We start from the raw sequence: 9,782 nt of genomic DNA on the forward strand, positions 1-9,782 counted from the left end.
ATTTGGTTTTACTGCCATCTAGTGTTACACTTATGAATCTGCAACCTTGTGCATTTGATTAAAAAAATATTTTTATATATAAAAAAAACTACAGAATAACTAGATCTAGTGTCAAAAAAAAAAACATCTGTTTCTCAATACTCTCTCCTTTTTTAAATTTCCTGCTTTATTTTAATATATAGAGCAGCAACCAAGAGTTCTTTTAATTATCAGGGAACTGGCAGATCATATTGATTTGATCTTCAAAATGTCAGATAACAATAACAATATTTATTGCGCAAATTCAAAACAATAACAAATACTGTCCAAGTATTTGCCAGCATAAGGTCAACATAGTATGAACTTTTTTTTAATACCAGTGACATCAGTACAAAATGAACAATAAAATATGAGTTTAAGAACAGTGTCCAAATGTGTTTACTGCTACCTTAAATTATATTATAATCACGTCATGAACATGAATTATCAACAGACAGTAGCCTACCATTATTGCCCCCCTCTGTGCTCTTTCGTAACAAAGTGCTTCCAATGTGTGAGTGAACACACGTCCAGTGTAGACATGAATGCAAGTCTTGCACGGGATTCAGATGTGCAGTGCCTAATTTCTGGCACTACACTCGCAGTACAGACAAGGCATTACATTGCAAGTGAAGCATGTGTGTTAGTCACGCCTCAAAAAAATGAATGTCTTTAAAAGGAATTTGCCTGTGATTAATGCATTAACTTTGACAGGCCTGATTACTATATTATTAGGTTATAATTATTTATAGATAACTGTGTTATGCTGTGATGTAATTTATCTAAGGTATAATGGTCAAAACCTGGACTATCCTAAATGTAGCTGGGTAATGTGTGAATTTTCTTATTATACTGTATTTTGTTTTATGAATCTGATTTTGAAAAGTAAGGGGACTCTTTAGATGATAAGTGGATTGTCAAACACCGTCACTCCACCAATGATGCCTGCATCATTGTTTTTGATGCTCTTCGTTCTTAAAATGTGACCAGTGACCTCATTGAGGACCATTTCTCCTCCATGCCTGTACAGAAATACAGATGCATCCTGATTAAATGTAAATAACACTTATTTCATGATTATCAAACAATCTATATCTCTATGATTATTATGCATGTCTCTGTGTCTACTATTATACCTCACGTAGGCTCCAAGAACTCCTATTTCACAACAAACTGATGTGAGTTTGAGTGGAAGGTCTTTCCTCAGCAGGATGTTTTGCTCTGTTCTGGGTTGGATCCTGTCCATCAGAATATAGGCAGCTCTCCTTTTGTCACCTTTAACTGCCTGCAGTACTTGCACAATGTCCTCTCCAAAATAATTGTTCCCTAAAGTTGCAAAACAGAGACATGCCAAGTCATATGAAGTCTTCTGGTAACTCTCACAATGTGGCACTGTGACTTGTTTAAAACAAAGGAAACTGCAAGTCAGGAATATATAGCATGAGAAATATGTTGGGAATCCCATCCAGTGGACATGTAAATCATCTCAAAGAACACCTCTCAGACACATGCTTGTTTTTTCAGATGCTAATATTATCTTACCTCCTCCTTCTCTCTGAGGCTTCAGGACAAACTTCTCTGGGCTGGTCAAAGCCTTGGCCACTGTCTGGTCACCTTCTGGACCCTGGAGGAGTGAAAACTTGAAATCCTGAAGTAACGGATACCCTAAAATTGTACTTAAGAACAGTACTTGAGTTACTGTACTAAGTTATTTTCCACCACAGGCAGCATTGGTACAGCAACTGTTACTAAATTTCTACTATTTGCTGTTTCTTATTTTGATTTTTGTGTATGTACTTTTAACTTGACTTTAATTTCTGTAAAGCACTTTGAATTACTCTAATTCTATACTTTACATTTGTGAGTAATCGATTGCCAAAAATGATGTTGGCAAATTCCAAATGTCTTATTTGGAATTACAATTTCACTGTCCTTACATGTCACATGTGACCTTATTATCTTAATCTCCCAATAAACCTGTGTGTTACATGCACTTTCCTCACCATGTCTAAAGTATAGAGGCCAGCGAACGTTGCTCTGATCTGCTCCATGACTTCAGGCTGCTCAGGGAAGAACTTCTCCAGAACTCCAGGTTTGGCGAGCACTTGTTGGATCTTCTTGGTTCCAGCCAGGTGGGTGCTGATATCTGGACATTTCACAGCCAAAGAGCGCTCCATCAGAAGACGAGCATCCCAGCTCTACATCATACGTAAATTTTGTTAGAAATCAGTCACAGCTGGAAACATAAAGACGTCAAGAAAAGACTGTATGAATAGGAAACAGGCCCTGGTATATGCTGCTATGCCTAAATCAAAACCATTGTTACATTTTGTCCTTCAACGTCTGGTTGTTATTGTCAGCTACAGTAAATACACATCAAAAGCCTTGGTCCTGATTGGTTCACAGACCTACTATAAATTTGAATAAATATATAAGAGCATGATGACTTGGTGTGAGTGTGTGTCAGCTCAAGGAGAGAACCCACAGTGACAAAGAGACACAAACATTTAATCTTACCTGTTCAGTGTAGTTGTCTGGCATGTAGCCATAGCGGTAATAAACAACAGCAACTTCCACCCCATCTCTGCAGAAGTTGTGGTTAGTTCAGTATTAAGACTGGGGAAAACATCTAACCAGATTAAACAATCCACCTACTAGCCCACCTAAATCTCACAACATTAACACATTATGTCTGACCACTTGCTGGGGTTGCCTATAAATATTTTCTGGAAAATCTAAAACCTATATACTCTTTGTCTTTGACTATTTTTTAACCGAGTCAAAGAATTTATGCACTGTGGCTTTCCTTGTGTTGTTTGGTCTTGTGTAAAGTAAAAGATAAACAAACAAGGAGCAAAAGGAAGTGTCTATTTATTAATCTAATTATTATTCTTATGAATGAAACTACATCCCAAATCATATAACTATTCTTTTAACCATCTTTTGAATATACAAAATATGTCATGATCATTCTCTTATATTTTGTATGTTTTGCAGCTATTAGAAATGCATACTCACATAAATAATCTTTTGTCACCATCAAGAGATCCTTTTCTTGACACGTCATCAAATTTTCTACGAATAACAGGAATGTTCCTGGACAGAAAGAGACAAAGTTGTTGTCTCTATACTTAAAGGTGTTTTCTTTATGACATAACATGTTAAATATAAACTGTGCCAACCTCTTCCAAAGCTCTTTCTCTATGTAGCGATGAGTGAGTTTGCTAATCTGCATATCCTCCACCAGAAATAGAATTACTGCCCTGCAGAGAGTGAACCAAAATTATAGATTTTTTAAATTCTGTTTAGTAATATACATAAAAATTACATACAATAGGTAACACCTCCTCAGGCCATTACATGCCATGTGATAATTATATTATTCTAAATCACAGAAAGTACTTTCAAATATTAGTTCACTATTTTTACACTTCGTCTCGGTTAGATCTGTTTTTATATATTTTGTCAAGACATGGTTATAGTTTGTTGACACCTACCTCTGTTGGCCATAGAGCTCCCAGGCTTTGGCGAGAGCAGCAGTCATTTCACGGGTCCTGCTCTGATCCTGGATACGTTTGCTCTCTTCCAACAGACCAACAGACTTCAACATGTGCCTGACAAATCAGGGAGAACTGCACTTTTGTACAAAGCAAAATCACTTAACTGCAAAAATACATTTAATCTACCCAGCCCACCATCACCATGGTTAATCAACATCAGATACCTGTGCACCACAGGGAGTTGGTCAGACACACCAAAACCACCAGCAGCAATAGTGTTGATCTCTATTTGCCTCAGTGAGGGCGTTCCATCCTCCCTCTGATCCACCATGTAGTCAGACCGGATCAAGCCCATGACAATGGACTGGTAAAAAGATAAACACCTCAAATGCAAATCGGAATTTCACTTATAATAGAGCCCCAAGCATAAATAATCATCCGTCACAACAATTAAAACATATATATAATAACATGGACAAAGTTCTGCCACTTATATATTAAGGCTTTTATCCATCTCTTTCCATCACTCCAGACCATAGGGGTGGCATCTGACTGGTCCCAAATTCATTCTACTGCCTGTCAGCGAGTGCGAACACAGCCAGATTCAAAAAGAAAATTTATAAATATCGATACCGCTGTCTGTGGGCTAAACAGTCTAGAGCCAGGAAAGATTATCTTAGCATAAATACTAGAAGTAGGTAGCAACAGCTTTACCAGTTAACATGCAACTAACAACATATTAATTGGTAAAATGTTTTATTATTGGCAGATGTTTTAGTATTATTACTTTTGAACAGTAAAGCTGTATCCCACAGTTTCCAGTTCCAGGGCTAATTTAATCTAATAATTTCCTTTCTGTAGCTTTAACTTCAGCAAAAGTTTAAAGGTCAAACACATTTTATCACATCCCTTTGTTTTCCACTGGCTCACCACCTGTTTGTCCTGGACACTAACATGTCAGAGCTTTAAACAGGAATTGGCTGCAGGGCATTTTCAGTGCCAGAGTATACTACTGGCTGCACAAAGATTTGCCCTCCAGGGAGAATGAATAGACTATTAATCAATCAATCAGATATACTGTAAAAGTGATAGCTATTTGTCTTGTCTATGTCCTATCAAGAAAGTGTATCAAATCATGTTTTTAATAAGAAGAAGTTGGATGTTTAACAAATAATGCTTTATAATTCACAGGTTGCATCTAGTGATATTCTATATTTTTCTTCCAATCAACAAATCCCATGAGAAGATCAAACCTAACAATGAATTGATCCCAAACATTGTGTGTGTATCCAACACTCTGTGCCATTTTTCATTGATATATGATTAAATACATGTTATGTACGGTGGCAGGTTATGTAAATGGTTAACACTGGAAGTTGAGTTTCTCACCTGTGTGCGACCCTCCTGCTGAACTGTTTTGTATATGCCAAACAACTTAGCTGTGAAATCATCTGCCTGGATAGTCCTGTGATGTGGAAGAAGATAAATCATCAAACAGTAAACATGAATGAAAGTTTTGATTTATTACCACACAGACCATGTCTGCTAAACCCAGTTTGCATGAGCATGATGTACTGTCACAAATTTCATACTACTCAATCATTTTATGACTGTATGTATTAAATCTTATTGTACATTGTTCCAAGACATTAATATTATGCTCACAAAATACCTGTCAAGAGCTTCTCCCAGAAAGTCTGGGTCCTGGCTGATCTTGTCCACCAGCGTGTTAAAGTGAGTTTGCACTGCCAGAGCCTGGAGGAGGGCAGCTTTGGGCACCGGAGAAGGGAAGAGTGTGAACGGGAGATACGTGACGACCTAAAAAACATTACACACAGAGTGATTCACTGGTTTTAGAACAAACAAAAAAGAAATAGCTCAGTATCGCCTCACTAAATTCTCAATAAAAAAACAAAGAAAATGAAAAATTACACTCCTGTCATTTGAACATATAAATATAATAATAAAAATAAAAATAGTAACTAATAAGACCCACACATTAATAACCAACATCAGGATTCAGTTACACAACATATAGGCCCAGTCTTAATCACTCAGAAAAAGAAGTTAGTATCTTTAACCTATGTTGCTGCTGTGAGGAAGGATCTGCATGAGCAGAGGGAAGGGCATGATGAGACATAAATACAGAAATAGGTTCAGGTGTGAGTCCTTTTCCCTCAAAGCTGCAGCACAAACCTGGGTTTCATACACGGACTGCAATTTTTTTTGTCTCCATAGAAATGTGAGTTGCTTTGTTCTTCAATGTATTTGTATTGTGGTAATTCATAAAATTTATGTTCTGATTGTTTTTTTCTGTTTAATTTGACTTAAGACAATTGATATTTATGTAGTTTGAACTTACAATGGAAAGATTACATATAGGTTTTCTTTAGATACAGCCAAAGTGTTTATTATCCACCTGGAAATCAGAATACACACAACCAGACAGTCCCAAGGAACAAACTTTTTACAGTTGCTCTGCATTTTGGCCATTTGGGGGCAGCAGAAACATATAATATGATGATATGCTTCAGCAGATACTGAGCCACACTAGTGTTTATTTATTTTGATGAAAATGATGCTGAACATCAAAACAAACAAATCAGTAAAGCACCAGGTCATAAAACCAATATAGTGACTGAAAAACAGCAGCATCAGATGATAAACAGAGAAAATACTAAATGCCACAAGGTTAAACATTGACCAAGTTTTAAATATTTTTTATATATACTGAATTCCATTTGTTATATCCTCCTCTAATGTAAACATGTGGTATATAAACAATAAACATAAATCTATGTGGTTGTCCCTACCTCAGATGAATTGGGAGTCTCGAGTGTCCGCAGAACAATCCCCAGTTGAAAAGCCAACTCTTTTGCTTCATTCACTAAATCATTTAGTTTGTCTGGGTTTTTGATCAGCTGCTGGAGAATTGCTTTTGTTGCCATCATGGTGAGCCTGAGGGTTGAAACACAGCAAACTTCCAGAAAACAAACAAACAAATATAAAAACACATTTTGCAGAAGAAATTAAAGGAATCACAACAAGGTTTCAGGGGCACGTCTAAGCAAGTTGCTAATTAACTTCACCTTCCTTGGTAAAACGTGAAGAGCTGAGCATTATGTACGGAGCCCCCGAAGGGACATGGAAGAAAAAAAATAAAATCGTAATCCCGAGAAACTTTGCGAGATCCCGAGAAACTTTGCGAGATCCCGAGAAACTTTTGCGAGATCCCGAGAAACTTTTGCGAGATCCCGAGAAACTTTTGCGAGATCCCGAGAAACTTTTGCGTTTCGTTCGTTGCCAGTTCGGAGTACGTTTTACCACGAGAATAACCCCTTTTGTTAAGTATTCTCTTCAGGTGTCTCTCACTTAGGTAAAAGCCGTGTTTACTGCCAAGCACTGATTTAATGTCTCTGTATTTGAGCCCTATTTCAAAATAAAACTCTACGAACTGCTCCCACACTTGTATTCTTTCCATTGTTGTCGTTTCCATGGAGACAGTCTGACCCGGAAGTAGATTTACAATGAGAAAGTTTCTCGGGATCTCGCAAAACTTTTGCGAGATCTCGCAAAAGTTTCTCGGGATCTCGCAAAAGTTTCTCGGGATCTCGCAAAAGTTTCTCGGGATTACGATTTTATTTTTTTTCTTCCATGTACTTCGGGGGCTCCGTAACAAAAAGCATTAGAGCTAAAAATAAATAAATAAAATAAGCACAATGAGTAGATGTTATTTTCCAAAAATGTACATACAGTATCAATGTATGAGAAACTAGGGATCATACCCTAAACTAATAGATTTGTATGCAACGTTTCTCCTGAAAAGGAGAATCGTTGGAGAAACAATAATAAATAATTATTTAAATAATTTATTTAAATAAATAATAATAATCTAAATATAAAATAATTATTATTATTATTAGCTTTTCAGCGCTTGATATTTAGATACGAATGACCTCAAAGCAACACTGTAATTTTTGCTCACAGTTTCCCCCATCTGGTTGAGAAATGCAATTATCTAAACTTCACTTCCCTGCAACGCGCTACACGTGAATTTGTGGGCTAAGCTGATGGAGCCGGTGAATCCAGAGTGTGAGCCCGTCCGATACCGATTTGTGTTTGGTCACTGTGTCTTTCTTTTCTTTGCTTCCTCTGCCATGGCGTTGGTTTTGAGAATTCTGTGTTAAATTGTTTTGTCTTATAGTTAGTTAGCTGTGTGTATGTGACGTATGCCGTAAAGCAGGTCGCACACTTCCGCTCGCAGCAGATGGGGTTGGGGGGGGGGGGGGGTAATGAAACTTGATATTCTTACTACAGGTACGAGCCAAAACAGTTCAAATTGGCTTAATGTCAAGGTTTCACAATGCTCAGCTCTTCACGTTTTATCTGGGGCTGAGTGATCCTGCCCAAACATGGAAGTTACACGGTACATGGTGCTGTTGCAGCTGATGAAAGGCAGCTCAGGCTGCAGCGACGGTAGAATTAAGAAATTAATTCAGTTCTACCACTAAAATAATGTCAGAGACGTTATTTTAAGGTTGAAAAACTACAAGGTGTTGCTTTAAGAGCGTCTGATTAAATGTTGCTGCACTGGCATAAAGTTATCTGTCAAGATAACTGTGTGTCTCACTAAACAGGTTAAACAATATCACACATGCAGCTGCAGTGTGTTTCTAAATCTACAGCAACATTAGGATACATATCAAAAGTGAAGAAATAAATTAAACTTAAAAAGAAAAACATTTCAGAACGTGGCTGAGAATAGTGTCATTTTGTAAGTGGCAATCCAATTATACTTACACTCGTTAGTTTCTAGTCTGGCTTTAGTTCATCACCTCACAACCTGTGTGACCAGCTCCACTTGTCTCCACGATTAAAATGTAAAATTTATTTTTAAATAGATCACAACCTGTGGGTAAGAAGTACCGCACGCCACTTTTATAAATGAGACCCCAGATTATTATTACTTTATCTCCTAATGAATAAAACTGTAGACGCATTTTATCAGAGAAGTGCAACAAAAACAAGGCACAGGCACAAAACAACATCTGTCAATGTGGCTGACCGGCTCTATAGTGAGGACTCAGATGAAAAGATAAAAGCCTGCTTATTCACTTGCTTTCACTTCAGATTTTGATGATTATTAATATCATATATAGTAATCACAAATTTCACACTGACCTGATGTATTTTTCATTAGGACAAACTACTCTGCATGAGTAAAAACCAATTCAAGTGTTTAAAAGCGACAAAATTTTCTTTCATTTGCATTCACTGCTAACACGAAGTGTGACACTCAAGGAAGTTCCTGCTCTGTTCTAAGCGAAGAAGACTGACATGAATATCTTCTGACAGGTTCTAAACCTCACAATGTCTATAAAAATATTTATATTTATTGCAATCGTTTTCTTGACATAAAATGTTTTCTATCCTATTGCCTTCACTTGATATATTTACATGATTATTTTGGAGATAATGTTCAGACTGGGATCACAAGGTAAATGCAACTTCCACAATTTCCATTTGCCACATTAAGCTACTAAAGCCTTCTATAATGTTGAACCTTTTGCACACTTCATGGTGTTATGGATTTGTTAAAACATGTCTTTGTAAGCTTTTACACCATTAATTTAAAAAAAACAATTGGCTAGTTTTTTCTCCTGTAGCTGTTTCTACTGTTTTCTGCTTATGACATGCTGAGATAACATCTCCTAGCAACAATGCAATGTCATAAAGTTTTGAGGTTTATTTGTTTTCTGTTATTTCACAATCCCTGAACCTCAACCCTCCTGCAGTGGTTTTACATAAAATCATTTTTAAATGCTTAATATAACCCAGAGGAAAAACTGAAAAGAACCTCAAACTGGTCATTGTATATATTATATTATATGAATCCTAAAAAACTGTTCAAGCTATAAAAACAGTAAAGTAAAAGCTGAATGTGAGCAGTAAAAAAGCAGCTGTTTAAAGACACTTGATTGTTTTTAAGAAGCAGTCTATAGAGAGTATTCCTGTTAATTTAAGTTTTTTTCTTTTGCCATCATGATCAGTAACTACGGTCAAGACTTTTACATATTTAATAAACACAAGATAAACTGTCAAGTGACCTAACTATAAACCATATAAACAAGCAAAACGTTATTCTTGAGTGTGATAAGATCTATTTTTTTTAATTACACATAACAAATATCATTACAATGTATTTTACAATTTATACCCTTTTTGACATAATTTGAACTAATATATCAAAGAGTGTGTGTTTGA

At 36.4% G+C, this 9,782-nt stretch overlaps 1 protein-coding gene across 2 annotated transcripts; it reads right to left on the minus strand.

The window, feature by feature from the left end:
* Positions 1-250: 250 nt before the first annotated feature.
* On the minus strand, positions 251-7,008 carry LOC113145957 (glutathione synthetase-like). 2 transcript variants are annotated; one of them, XM_026333133.1, is made up of 13 exons: positions 6,608-7,008; positions 6,332-6,476; positions 5,191-5,336; positions 4,908-4,983; positions 3,743-3,882; positions 3,516-3,632; positions 3,201-3,281; positions 3,037-3,114; positions 2,536-2,602; positions 2,022-2,216; positions 1,561-1,642; positions 1,155-1,344; positions 251-1,040 (listed from the first exon to the last, which is right to left on the minus strand). In XM_026333133.1, the coding sequence occupies exons 1-13, from the start codon at positions 6,997-6,999 to the stop codon at positions 917-919; spliced, it is 1,833 nt and encodes a 610-aa protein (XP_026188918.1). In that variant the 5' UTR covers positions 7,000-7,008; the 3' UTR covers positions 251-916. The 2 variants fall into 2 exon arrangements, with proteins under 2 accessions (XP_026188918.1, XP_026188919.1); XM_026333134.1 differs by having other exon boundaries at positions 6,612-6,710.
* Positions 7,009-9,782: the final 2,774 nt, after the last annotated feature.

Source organism: Mastacembelus armatus, chromosome 7 (genome assembly GCF_900324485.2).
Source record: "Mastacembelus armatus chromosome 7, fMasArm1.2, whole genome shotgun sequence".
NCBI lineage: Eukaryota > Metazoa > Chordata > Actinopteri > Synbranchiformes > Mastacembelidae > Mastacembelus > Mastacembelus armatus.